Source organism: Mytilus edulis, chromosome 10 (assembly GCF_963676685.1).
Source record: "Mytilus edulis chromosome 10, xbMytEdul2.2, whole genome shotgun sequence".
In the NCBI taxonomy this organism is placed as follows: domain Eukaryota; kingdom Metazoa; phylum Mollusca; class Bivalvia; order Mytilida; family Mytilidae; genus Mytilus; species Mytilus edulis.
In genome coordinates, this window is record NC_092353.1 from 41495631 (window position 1) to 41510950 (window position 15320).

General features: G+C 31.8%; 1 protein-coding gene across 2 annotated transcripts; it reads right to left on the reverse strand.

The window, feature by feature from the left end:
* Positions 1-849: 849 nt before the first annotated feature.
* Positions 850-13768, reverse strand: LOC139491191 (cysteine sulfinic acid decarboxylase-like). Of its 2 annotated transcripts, XM_071278666.1 has the most exons (15): positions 13651-13768; positions 12138-12231; positions 9509-9642; positions 8934-9027; positions 8294-8384; positions 8062-8168; positions 7141-7391; positions 5252-5368; positions 4592-4656; positions 4217-4295; positions 3649-3730; positions 3185-3302; positions 2864-2918; positions 2168-2257; positions 850-1061 (listed from the first exon to the last, which is right to left on the reverse strand). In XM_071278666.1, exons 2-15 carry the CDS (start codon positions 12160-12162, stop codon positions 882-884), a joined length of 1488 nt encoding a protein of 495 aa, XP_071134767.1. In that variant the 5' UTR covers positions 12163-12231; positions 13651-13768; the 3' UTR covers positions 850-881. The 2 variants fall into 2 exon arrangements, with proteins under 2 accessions (XP_071134767.1, XP_071134766.1); XM_071278665.1 differs by lacking the exons at positions 12138-12231; positions 13651-13768 and adding an exon at positions 11454-11564.
* Positions 13769-15320: the final 1552 nt, after the last annotated feature.

Below are 15320 nucleotides of genomic sequence, written 5' to 3' on the forward strand. Positions count from 1 at the left end.
TGTCGCGTCGCGACATATCAGAAACAGGAGCGATGAGAGATCGGTTTTTAATTAGATTGACTTTCACCTCATCATCTCCATACAATTATTTATTGAAGTCATGACAAAACGTTTGTCACCTGTTCAAGAGAAGTAACAGAAGAACCTTATTTGTCAAATATAAAAAAGTCTTTTTATATATGTAGAAATTGATTAGAAACTAACTTGAAGGTTCAGGAAAATTTGACCTTGGATGCATTTGACTTTTATAGGTATTTGGCTTTCATTTCTTTCAGTTAGAGCTTCACTAATAACGATAAATCCAGAATATACTGCAGCTGTTTTATCACCACACGAAACAAAGCGTATTGTGTCTTATCTATCAAGGACTTACTTCTTAGCATACTAATAAAATATCTTTAATCTACAAAACTTGAAATTTATTTAATCATTAGTTACTTTACTGGCTGATTTCTGAATGTTCGTTCTTGTATGTACAATTTTGAGAAGGGGTTATAGTCTTCAGAGAGAAAAAAAACACCATTCGACTCATAAAATATTTAACATGGTCTCGAAAGGAATCGCATATGCCTCATGAAAATGTTGCAGTTGTTCAAAATAGATTACACAAAAAAGGATAAAATTAGTTGACTGTGATTTATCTATCAGATAACTTTATGTACAAGATTTTAAACAAGCCTTGAAATTCATAAAATTTAAGTCATGCCATGAACGTCATAAGATTTATTTCGCATATCAAAATGGATGTGAACTTGTTAAGAACATCTACGTCCTGCATGGCCAGTTGAATAATATTTTATTTTATCAACACATTATCGATTTGTTTTAAATAAAAGTCTGAAGATGTAATCTGTATAAATAATCATTTTAATAAAAATATTTTACAAATCTTGTCCAAGATTTATAATCTCGTCAACAATGAAATCCATATCAGATCTTTCACACACAGGATTTGCTATAATGACTCTGAAGAAGTTGACCAATCCCTTAGAAGATAAAGGTTGATAACTGATCATTATGGAACCTTTAAGCATCATCCGACCCTTTATAGCTGGAGCTACCTATAAAATAATTAGAATAAATATATAAATTAATAATGTTAAGCATACATATGGCCATTTTAAAAAGTAATGACTAGTGATTCTGCAATTGGTTTGAATTTTAAGAGATGTCAACAAAGAAGATGTTTGTAGACACACATGACTACTGTTTATATTTAACTTTATTGTCAGTTCTTCGTCGTCATCTGGTGAATGTAAAATAGCTTCACTGAAAGAAAGGAGTGCATAATAAAATACCTATTTGAGTAACTGTTGACATTGTTTTGAGTTATAACAATCAGATTTATACCTCTTTTTCTTTGTTAGAACCAATCTCTTTTTTTAAGTGAGAAAAATATGAAAAGATAATTGATATTAAAGTTAGAAAGAAATTTCAGAGTATTGTGTACAAACAAACGTCGAACGACAAACTGTAGACGCATTTGTAGCGAGTGTATATTTTGTCAACGTTCATGCATGCAAACTTTGCAAACGTATGTTAGAAAAAAATGGTCTAAGCGTGTGTTCGCTGAACCGCTGGTATCGTTTGTGTAAGAAAGAAATGCACTCCATGTTTAATGTACATTCTTTAATTTGTCTCTACACAAAAAAATAGTTATAAGACTTTTCAAATATTGGTGACACATTTGGAGCATGCTTTGTACATATACAATATATGTATGTTGTAGGAAAATATCACATTTACTTGTATGAGCTTTAGAAACAGGACCAAAAGCTGTTTCCTAGCGAGTACAAATAAATTTGATATTTTCCGACAATATTGTGTTTGTCCTGAAATTACTCCCGACACTTGAAAATTTAGTTATCAAAATCTAATATCATTCATGATCGTCTCTAATTTCTCAAAGAAATCAACATAGATGAAGAGGACCCCAAAATGAACTGGTTAGGAAACAGAAATATTGTGGGGTAACAGGAGACTTTATGTGTACAAGTAAAGTACAAATAATTATTTTGTACAAGTACAAATAAAACAAAAAAATATTTGTATACCTGCTATTTGTACAATAGATGGCTAATTGCAGGATAAGTTATAAAAACGCATATGTCCTAAGCCATCCGTGGATTTAAAAGTATAAAACTTATTAACATTACGTGTAATCTACCTTTCCGACTTCCTCCCACCATTCTGCGGTTTCTTGTTTACCTCGGAGGCGTGGTGGAATATACCAAAATGAAATGTTGGTACATTGGAACTGAAAATTAAAATTTACGTAAAAATAGACTTAAATATTAATGTGCGTAGACTATTATTTGAAATATAAAAGACGAGTTTTGGGCTAACTAGTAATGAGAGGGTCATCAATATCAATCGTTTGTATTACGGAACCTCCTTACTTTATTGAACGTTGTCACTTAAAAATAAATACTAGATTGAGTTTACTAGGCCATGTTTTAGTCAATTGACACTAGAGGTTTTTTTGGTAGCATTAAAGTTCACCGAAAACTTTAAGTACGTCCTGTTGGAGTAGATATTTTGACTCGTGTTATGATACAAATGTAGCTAATTATATTAAACTTCTTCCTTTAATTGTGAATATGTTGATCGGTTCTGCTTTGCTAAACACCCAGTGGCAAATATTTCATACAAATTCAAGGCAAAATGTGGTATTATTGTTCCTTCATTATATGTGGTAACACGAACATGCGTTTTAAATAGCAGTTTATTCACACACAAAAAAGTCGACGCATCTCCTAATGAGGTGTAAGTCAAAACTTTTATCATCAGTACTTCTTTACTGTCATGATTTATAAAATAAATTATTTTATATTGTATCTTATTAATAATATATGTTTCATACCTCCGGTAAAACTAATCGAAATCCTTCTGTTGATTTTAGTTTTTCTGTTAGGTAACTGCAAAATTCAAATATAAACAGACTGCATAATTCCTTTTAAACGTTTGAAAAATAGAAATAATCACAATTGTCAATTTAAACTTTTCCATTTTCTAACGAAAACTTCCCTTAAAACTATACATATTTCTCATTCTCTAACTTGTTGTCATGAAAAACAAACTTAATAACTTACTACGACCATCTCTGTATTTTTTCCCCTCATAATTCCAATTCTCATTCATAAAAAAAAAATGAAGGTTATTAATAACCATATGTTTTACTTACGCTGCTAGATCAAATGCTTTCTCTATCCTAGCGCCCATAGCTTTATCACCACGACCTTTCCACATCAACCACAGTTTAAGGACATCATTTTTACGACCACACTGGATTGTTCTGTCCCCTAATTAAATACAGAGGGATCACTGATAATCTGATATTTAGAGCAACTATCTATAACATACCGAATTATTATTGTATTTACAAGAAATGAATATTTGTATCATTTTAATTAAATTCATAACAGTGATTTCGAAAGTTTTGATATAATCTTCGTTTGAAGAATACAGTTTTAGTTTTCAAAACAGGATAATTTTTTTACGATAATCTTGCCGTTTGAAGGGAACAATATCACTTTAATATATTTTTGCATCAAAACTTTACTGTAACTTTATGTTTGAACATGTTTAATACAACACGCCTTATCAATTATATCAAAAAGATATTACCTATATCAAAAAGATATTTACCTATATCAAAAGAAGTGTCGTAAATTTTGTCTGGTTGAAACAGATACTCTGCTCTATATGCATTACACTTTTCCAAAAATCCCTGTAAAATATAGATTATATTTGAACCAATTTAACTCATTGTAGACATCTTTGATCTTATGCGTCCGTTTATTTTCCAATGACCAAAGGACGAAAATATAAACATATACATGGCCTTCAGCAAGGAGCAAATAATGATTTAATACAATATAGGCAGCTCTACAAAATAACGAATGCCACCAATGGGTCTTTTTAAAAACACAAAATGTATACATACTATTTCATCAGTCTAGATGTATCATCATTAATCCAAATATTAGACATAAAGGTTATGTGTGTAGTGAAAAATACTGAGACCAATTAAGTACGCTGCCAGTATTGGGAAAAAAAATCGGTATCGACCGTCAAAGTGTACAGTTTGTTTGTCGGAAGAAAATATATTTGAGGGTCAAATGCATAAAAACAATTGGAGATTTGAAGAGACGTGTGCCGTCTATCAAAGAAAAATCATATTACCTTAAAATATACATTAATTAATTGTTATAACCTTTTCCTTAACAACAAAAGCGGAACACTGGATACCTGCCCCAGACATTTTGTGTATATTCCATGCTACAGAATCTGACCTACAATATAAAATTAACATTACAATCATTCGCAATAAAAACAATTTTAATAGTTTAATGTGCAAAGTATTAATAGACAACTCTCTACAAGAGACCAAAATGACACAAAAATTAACAACTATATATCACCGTACGGTCTTCAACAATGAGCAAAGCCCATACCACATAGTCAGCTATGAAAGGTCCCGAAATAACAACATAAAACAATTCAAACGAGAAAACTAATGACCTAATATATGTATTATATTTTGCAACTTAAAACTTGAATATAAGATGTATAGTAGTTATATACCAACCTTTCAATGCCCTTTGTAAGATACTTCAATTTATCAGACAACATGACACCACCTCCCCATGCTGCCTAAAAATAACATGAACAATATTTAAAAGAAAGAAAAAGTACGTTTGAAATAATTACATGTTTTGGGGCCCTGAATAGTTTGCTGTTGGTGTGAGTCAAGGCTCCGTGATGAAGACCGTACTTTGATCTATTAATTTACGGACGCTATCACGAGTTGGTTGACCGTTATGGAATAATCGTTTCACAAATGATATCGGATATGTTCCTCACATCGTAACTACAATCCCATTCCCTTTCATGAATGTGTTAGCAATTTATTAAACTGTGCCATTTTCAGGGGTACAATTCAATCATGACCAACTGCCTTTGAGACGTATGCATAGTTTATATGTTTGTGCTAAATCATTTGAATAGACCTTCTTTTTAAAACACAGGTGATGCATATTTACGTGTCAATAGATTTGCATTTCTTTTTTAAATACATGCTTCACGAACTGTTGTATACATTGAATATTCGAATAAATGTCGTTTGTCGGGTAAAAGATTGAGATAGCAAGTCACCCCTTGGGATGTTTGCATGCATAAACTAATGAGACGAAAATATCATATTTGTTTCTATTGCCAAAATATTATTCTTATTCAAAACAATACGTACATCGACGTGCATCCAGACGTTATTCCGTTGACAAATATCAGCAATAGCCTCAAGATCATCAAACGAACCTAACACCGTTGTCCCACAAGATGCCATAAACATGATAGGAGCACATTTCTGAAATACAAGCAAATTTAGTTATCTTCAAAAGAAAGTCATTTGTATATGCAATTGATGAGCTGTATATATGTGTTAAAGGATCTATATAACCTAAAAAAATATATATATAATGTTTAAATAATTATATCAAACGTCTAACCATAAATGCCTTCGGTCGCCCAGTGGTACCGTAGTGGAAGTTTACTAACACTCATTCAATCAACCAATCTTTCAATTATGATTTATATTTGAACGGGCAAATATGCCCGAGTAATGCTTCTTATGTAAATGTAATGCAAAATTAATGAAAAAAAAGGAAATGTAAGTTGCACGCCTATATCAATGTCACATAGCCCAATGGGCAGCAAAATTAATAATAATGGTCTTCAACCGTTGCATATTGACCACAATACAAGACATATACAATATATGTATGTTGTCGAAAAATATAAAATTTATTTGTATGAGCTTTAGAAACAGGACAAAAAGCGAGGCTCTGTCGAGCTTTAAATTTCTCCTGTTTCGCAGCGAGTACAAATAATATTTTATATTTTCCGACAATGTATATATATATATATATATATATATATATATATATACAACTCGTCTTAACATCAACCCAACAATGTTAGATCTGTAAATTTGCTTTCGCAAATTTTTGGTTCTTCCCTCGCCGGGATTCGAACCCATGCTACTGTGATATCGTGACACCAAATCGCCTGCACTGCAGCCGTCCCGCTAGACCACACGACCACCTGGGCTCTCAAAAAAAGAGCTTTCGGTGGGCATGTGTTACCTTTCCACGTCAGTTTTAATCTAGCGGCGTACTACAGTACATGATATATAAGGCATGAAGATGTTATTGTTACAGATCAGCTAAATTATCTATAGTAAAGGATCCTACAAATTAATGTAAGATACAGTCACAGAAAATAATTATATTCATAAGTACGTCTGAGTCAGTGACAACCCTACAACAGATGTATCCATCGGATCGCCATCAATGATGGTGATACATGGCTGTGTACATAATATATATACAACTCGTCTTAACATCAACCCAACAATGTTAGATCTGTAAATTTGCTTTCGCAAATTTTTGGTTCTTCCCTCGCCGGGATTCGAACCCATGCTACTGTGATATCGTGACACCAAATCGCCTGCACTGCAGCCGTCCCGCTAGACCACACGACCACCTGGGCTCTCAAAAAAAGAGCTTTCGGTGGGCATGTGTTACCTTTCCACGTCAGTTTTAATCTAGCGGCGTACTACAGTAATATATATATATATATATATATATATATATATATATATATATATATATATATATATATATATATATATATATATTGTGTTTATCCTGAAATAACTCCCAACACTTGAATTTAGTTATTAAAATCTAAATCATTGTCTCGGTTTCTCAAAGAAATCGACGTAGTTGAAACGCGGACCGCGAAGAGGACCCCAAAATGAACTAATTTCAAAACAGAAATATGCATATAAACGTATTTGTTACGTATACCTGTTATTTGTACATTAGTAGGCTAATTGCAGGATAAAAGAGTTTATAAAATTTCCAATACTAGTTCTGAAACAATCGAGATACCAGTCATCCCTACGTATTTATTGTAGTGTTGCTCATGAATTACGTTTTTGTTTGGGTTGAAAAATTTTCTCTCGATTTTTTGGTAGATATACCAAAAAGTATCTGCAATCTGTCAAAGTCGTTGTTTTGAGAATTAATTTTAATTGTGTTATTTACTACTATATTTTAATTGCATCATACTTACTTTTTGTTTGCATTGTTGAATCTTGTTTTCTAAGTCTTCCGGAATAACTCTACCTCTATCATCGGATTTGACTTTGACAACATTTTCCGTCCCAAATCCTAGAAAGTTAGCACCTTTCTCAACAGAATAATGTGCGTCCTCAGACTTTAAAATGACCATTGGTTCACACGAAAACAGACCTTTTTCCTTTAAAGTGGGATTGTGTCTAAATCTAGCTAAATGTATAGCTATAAGATTCGAGAAGGAACTACCTATTTATAAAAAAAAAATTATAATGTATTGAACCATTTCAATAAAAAGATATTTTACTTTTTAAAAACAGAATTACAGGTATGTTTATGAAAAATTACCATGCAATTAGAACTAATGAGGCACTTAGTGGGGTTTCATTTCTAATTTTTTTCTTAATTCTTTGTTTGTATTGTCCATTATTCTCTATTCCTTATTAAATTTCTTATATACTTGAATGTTTGGGAAAGATAGCTTATAAGATAGATAGATTTCGTCAGAAAAAAACCCACAACGGTGACACAACATAAAAGCACATGTATCTCCGATTTAAATGATAGAGTGTTTACCCAAAAACAAGAAACTCTACAAGACATTACTTATAATTTTCATCATTATTTTATTTAATTTTTGATTGACTGTTATATTTAATATGTTTTTATGGTATTCATTGTGATATATATTTCCCCTTTAAATGCTCTTAATTTACATCATTATTCTATTTAATTTCTGTTTTATTCGTATGTTCATATATATATATATAATTGCTATTATTGTATGCATTGTGATATATATTTTCCTTCAATTTTATATGTTAAGCGCTTAGAGTATTATGTTATTAGATAGGCGCTATATAAAAGCTATGTAATAATAATAAAATAATAAGATAGCATAGTTTTATTAGATAAGTACCTGGACAGAAAATTCCTTCACCGTTTAGATATCCAATTAGTGATGATATCTTTTTGAAAATATAATTTTCTAGCGTCACCATGGCGGGTGACACTTCATATGTGTGCCTGAAAATATATATTTAAAATATATGTCTTAATACTCTCTGTAATAAATTGTATTACTGTTGCAATTGTCATTTCTTTTTAAAAATAAATTTAGAATTTGCTACGTTAGTTTTTAAGTCACTTACACATTACAATTCAGGACTTCGGTCAACCATGCCCCAAATAAACTGTATGGATCAACTCCAGAATAAAGTTGGTTGAGGAAACGGGGATGACCTACAAAAACATATCAATACTATACTATATAAATAAAAAGGTGAAACAGGAACACTGAGTGAAACATCCGAAAACCCTTTTTCAGTTTGTGTACGTACAAGAATGTATCTTAATATATACACAAACGGCAAAATATTTCTAGGGTATTAACATGTTGTCATCTGGACTCTCAGTCATCCATGCCACAGAGATGCGTCCGTTTGGGTGAGCGGGATGTATAAATACTCTGCCACGTTTGGTCGGAACTGGGACATTAAACGAGATGTCTGGTGTAGACAGATGTCGTGTGCTACATGTACGCTGTCTACATTTTTGGCAAATCATTGTAACGATAGTAAGCATGTCACCCTATATTCTGGTCGATACACTTTGCAAAACTTGCGTTAATATGTTCTCGTCTTGATTATCTATAGAATAGTTGATACTAAACAGTGCGCAACCATCAACCAATCGATGAAAAAAGGTTGCCACGATCCCTCTTAATCTCCCCGTATAGAATTCTATGAAAAGTAACGTATCATTAGAACGTTCAATATACGGTGATCATACCTGGTACAATACTACCATCTATAACTTTCCTTCCTAGTTCCAACAATTTCTCACGTGGTACGGGTTCTTCGTAAATTTCCAGATCTAAAAATTTCTGCGAAAAGAATTGATTACAAGATGTGTATAAAAACATGGTCAATGGTAAGTATATATATGCTAGACATTGTAGTATTCTAGTTATGTTTTTCCTTGAAATCATAGTTTTATTACAATTAGGATCTGAATTAGGAAGGGGATTGGGTCCTTCATTTCTATCTATTTTTTTTATAGTCTTTGTATTTTGTTGTCCATTATCCTCTATTCTTTATAATTTAGCGTCCCAATATTCTCTTTTTTTTTACCATTTTTCTCTCCTTCATCGTAACATATGAACAAGATAAGATAAGATAATTTTATTAACCAATCATGGTGCCCAAAACATTTTTAAAGGGCGATTATGAAAAAGAGATCTCGAAGGACCCAAATGTGACCAGCCACCTTTCCTAACATCATGAAACTTTGCTGTTGTCTTTCATAGTATCGTAAAATTAAACTTAACCTCCAAACATATAAATCATTATATTTAGTATACTTACTTGCAAGTCTAATGGTTGCCTAAAATTGAGAACTTTAGTATTTGGATCAGTTTGTGGTATAAGAGCTTCATCTAGTATTAGTTTACTAAAATCTTTAACAAATTGTTGGATTTCTGGTTCAGCATAAGAATAGCCTGAAGATTAAGAAAGAAACATATGCGTCAATGTTTTGATTAGAATATTACACAAGTGCATGCATGACTCTCATTGCCCGGTTTTTATTGTTGTTTTTGTTATGCTCCTCAACAAACAAAAACCAGTCGTATCATTAAGATCTAGTTCGATATGAAGGTTTCTATTAAATATCTGTATTTTATTCTTCAAGAAGTTTTCCATTGGCATGAGATTAAAAAACAATCATTTTTATTTTATCACAACCCATCCTGTTGTAAATTCAAATTTTCTTTAAAATCTCTTGAAAAGTAATGTGCCAAGTGATCCTGCAAATCCCGAATGACCGACCAGAGTCGATAGAAGTTTTTTTTGACAACGTCCGGCACAGGTAACGTTTTACACTTTTTGTTTATTTTTAGATTTATCTATAATACTAAAATTACGAGGTCCAATTTGTCAGCCGTCATCACGTAGAAACGACGAATCACAGAATTCAACTTTTTATATAACTAATATAGTACAAAGGTGTAGATTAAAAAAATACACCACTCCAGACCCTTTTGTTTTCCACGTAATTAATATTGCCAATAATTAAGAAGTTCCGGGTCGAGTCCGCTACCGATACCAATAGTATATTCACCTGTTACCTATTACCTTATCTGTACGTTCCGCATCTGACAGGCGCACCACCAAACGTTGTTTTCAGGATTAATATGCTATATACACGGGTCATAACCACAGGGTTGACACTACTAAATTGTCAAATTGTTACCTATTGTAGTATTTTAATTAGTAAAACTTTCTAAGATAACAATACGAATACTAAAAATCTGGACTAAAAATAAGACGTACAGGTACAGTTTTCAATTTGTTAGTGGGCATGACGTAAAACAGCGAAGCAAAGAATTCAACTTTATTTATAACTTATATAGGACAATGCTGTTGATTAAAAAATACTCCATTCCAGGACCTTTTGTTTTCCAAATAATTAATATTATTGTTTCAGTTCGACGGGTTCAAACAGAAAAAAACTGTGTATCTTATAATCGGCATGACTTTATATATAACCCTTGTACAACACGAAGATTATAAACCGGCTTTTGAAGAGTTGGTCATTATTAATTGAAAAGCTCCACCCGTAATGCTGATCATGTAAGTATAAAACCGGAAGCATCGCATCCATATGATTGGGAAAATGAATGCAAACACCAATCTCCCATACAGACAGAGTTATCGTCCGTTCCTCCTCAATTGTCCTTTCCTCCTTAATCCGATTAAAATCTTAATATTATGGAAGCTATTCTCAGAATTATCGATTAAAATCTTCGAATTATCAACTTAAGTTGTGGAAATTCCTTTTTTTCGTATAAAAACAATCAATTTTGATTCTTAACATACAGACTGAAAGATTTCATGGAGATGTACTAGCTACCATCGCCTCCTCCAAGAAAATGCAACATCTATGGGGAAAATAATTATATGTCACTTATATGTTTCCGTATCTATAGAGATTGCATAATTTGTAATGTTAGATCATCACAAAAACGTGTATTCAATATTCGAATGTTAAAGAGTTTGATACCATCTTGATTTTTGTAAATATTTAAATGTAGTTAATTCTGGTTGACTTTTTGATTGATTATAGAATCCAACTTGAAGGTTAATTAAGTTCAGAGCAATGTAAACGTACATGTTGGCTATTTTGTTTCAGCATTATTCATTTCGACATTTGATGGCAGAATCATATTGTGTTTCATGTTCTAGTAGAAAAAAATGCAGATTTTTAAAAAGCAGATTTTGAAACTTTTACCGATGTATGAACCATGCTTACCTTTTATACGGTTGCTGTTGTCGTATCCAGCCATTACACATTTGCCGACTGAATCTATTTTTAACTTTTATATTTATACATGTTATATTTTGTGATGTGTCAGCATGATTTGTGTTAAATGTCACAAATCATAGCAATTTAAAAAAAATGATACTGTTGACTGCTTTTTTGTTTATATACTTTTGAAATATTCATAACTAATAATATTTTAATAAACATATATGGTAAAAGCCCGTAAAACTCCGTAAAACTAGGTTGATAAAGCATTAGACATGAAATTATTGATGATATTTCATTTTCAATATTGTACGTTATATATATAAAAACTATTTATAAATATTTGTACATAAATTAAAGTACATTAATTATTATTTAAATGACTTTTGATACGAATAAAAGTTGATGTCGGGGTTGGGGTTTGAATGGGATTGTCTTGCTTTCTTTATTCTGTATTTTTGAGTCCATTTGTTTTCTATTCTTTGTTTATTGTAGCCATCATTACAATTTTTTATATATATTTTAGCATTATAATTATGATCCTCTATTCTTTATTTTTTTACCAATTTTTTTATATTCTTGAAATGCGTGTATATCATTTTGCATGAACTAATTTTGTTGCTTTTTATTTTACTGTTCCATAAAAATTATTTGAGTACATATAAAATAATATTGAATAAGAAATACCTTGAGATGTCGACTGACTGGCCATATTTCTGTGATTGGTCAGAGTTCAGATGATGTGTCTTGTATACACACGTCTTATTTGGAGATTTATAAGCTAAATAAAAACAATATTTTTTTTTTGCACGCCCATTAATTTCTATTACTGTATCAAGGTATACGCTTCTAAAGTTTTTTGGTTTTATTGTACCTTACATATATGTGTTTTTGTAATGTATAATGTTCAATACAGATGTTTCAGAGCTTGTGGTTTTACACTTTCGGATTTTTCTACACAAGCATGATAAAAGGCGGCTGCTTACAAGAAAACTAATTAACCAAAGGTTTCTTACTACAAATATGCCTGAAATACTGTCTGCTGTACGTTTAGAAAACTACAATAATTAATAGTTTCAACACGGCAAATATCTTAGTAGGAATACAGATAATTCTTCCAAAGCACTTCATTAGTTAAATTTCAGTAATTGTTTAGTTACAAATTGCTGAGCCTTGAGCTATTTGTCAATGAGACAGCAACCTATTTATATATATAAAAAAAAAACCACAAGACGTTCAGAGGGCTTTGTTCGTCTGTTTGTCTTACAATGTACTTTCCGAGATTTAATTCACCCTCTGAATTTGTAATTATTTTGTTTTTAGCCTGCGTTGATAAAATATATATATTCGAATATTGAGAAAAATGTCTCGTGTATCATACATGTACATGTATGTACATAAAAGTAACCTATCTGGTGTCAAACACCTGAAAATTTAACAGAAAACATAGAGCCTGTTGTCCACGCTGTCAGACAAATAAATTCACTGCGCAGTATGCATCGCTATTTTACCAAATGCACCTTTTTCATGATTCAATTGTTAGTACAGCTGTATCAAACTTTGAAATCTAATGAAAATTTCAAACATTTATGCTAAATACATACTGCACATTGGTCACAGAAAAATTATCTTGATATGAACGAGTGTGATTTCATAATGTTTGAGTGCAATGAAAACATCAAGTCAGGGCATGATGCTGCATGCGAACACGAAATAATTACTCCGCTTCCGTTATGAATAATATTGCTCTAAAGATATATAGATCGTCCTGAACATGCATGAAATATTTTCCACTGGACGTTAAACAACCAACAATTTATTTAGATATATATAGTTACGTGTATTACTTAAATGCATTTGGAATTTCTCAACTCCTTATTTTGACCTTATAATCCTAATGTACATGTAGATCGATTTAAACCAAGCCGGTATACAATAAATATATATTCAAGTCAGTGAACTGATAACCTAGGCCTTGTGCGGGATGACATCTTCCAACTTCATGTCACCATGATTGTTCGAAGGTTGAAATCTGCCACACCGCGTACTGTTATGCATTTTGCATGCCTATACATCAATTGATTGGAAATATTTATTTGCTTTACATTTTGTTTTATGTTTTTGGTATATGTTAATCGTTGTTAAACCCCTCAAGCGACACATACCATACAATATATCGTTCAAAATAAAGTACACTTACCTTAAGATGTAATCTTTGCTTAAGTAAAGGACACATACTTTTATCATCTTTGCTGACACACGTTAAGACCTTGAATATAATATACATGTAGATATTTAAGGGTAGATTCAAATGTTTTGTCCTCAATCTAGTTCATTTTTCTGAGTGCATACATTTAAATCTTAATGGAAAAACACACGTGAACAAGTAATTAATAATCAAAATATTTACGTTTAAAATAAATGAAAGACAATATTTAACATCGTAACATTTAATATTTTAAGACGTACAAATGTATATGAATCCTGGAAATTATTTTGTCTCTATACTCCTTTTGTCGAAAGAAAAATAAAAGTACAGTGCAAGAAGTTTATTCTTAATCCATTTCTGTTATTAGTCTAGTGCGAACATCTGTAATCGTTTGTAAAAATTTAGAGTGCATTTTTTTCTAGTCAACATTTTGTAAACGTTGTGTGGCGTTTGTTGTTGTTTTCTAAACGCTACCATGGTAGAAACACATACATCGTTTAATCAGTGTTTAATGGCCCTGTTTGAACTTTCAAAAAGTCATGCACATGTTGTTGGTAAACGGACATTTTACAAACATAGAAGCAAATACATCGTTTAATCAGGTTGAAGTAAGAAACAAATGTAGCGTTTGTACTAACAAACGATGAACGACGAACTGTAGACTCATTTTTAGCGAGTGCTTAACTTGCAAAATTTTAAATTCACAATTAAGGCAACCTAACAATCCTACATTTTGATTTATTGTGTACACCAAGGTTTTTCTCCCCCGTGGCAATAGACTTAAAACGCATGCTCGAAAGGAGCAACTGTTTGGCTGTGTGTGATGCATAAATACACGTCCACGCAAGGTCAGAATGGGGCGTATCGAGATTCATCCCATATACCACTTAAAATGAGTCTACGACAGACGCGCGTTTCGTCTATAAAACCAGTGACGATAGAATCGTGTTTCTCGATTACGGAGAGGGCACCAATCTGCACTGTAAAGATCGTTCAGCTTGCAAACATTCTTCAAGGGGTCCTCAATTGACCTGTTGTATATTTTTTTCCAAGGTGCAGTATCAATTTACACATTTTATCTGTCCGAACATACATGTTCTTTAAAAGCTTAACAATACATATCGTTATATCATATACTTTTTATTTTAAGTTCAAAAAGTTCCAAGGTCTTTAACATGTTTAATTATATATAGACAGTTCATGAGTATGAATGGGTATATATGTTTTGTAATTATAAAACAAAAGATGTGGTGTGATTGCCTATGATACAAAAGACCAAATGATACAGAAATTAACATATATATATATATATATAGGTCACTGTATTGCCTTTAACAAGTATAAAGCAACACCGCATAGTCAGCTCCAAAAGGCCCCGAAAAGAAAAGTGTAAACATGGTAAAACAATTCAAAAGATAAAATTTACGACTTTCTTTATGTACAAAGATTTAAAGGCTAAACAGATATGTTACACAGCAACATCAGACAACGCACTGAATTAAAGGCTATCGATTAGGGACAGGCACATACGTACAGAATGTGGCGGGGTTAAACATGTTAGTCCGATGCCAACCCCTCCCCCTCCAACAAAAAACAACCTTGGGACAGTTGTGTAACAGAATAGCAAAAGAACTAATCATAAAAAGCAGTTAAAAAAAGGC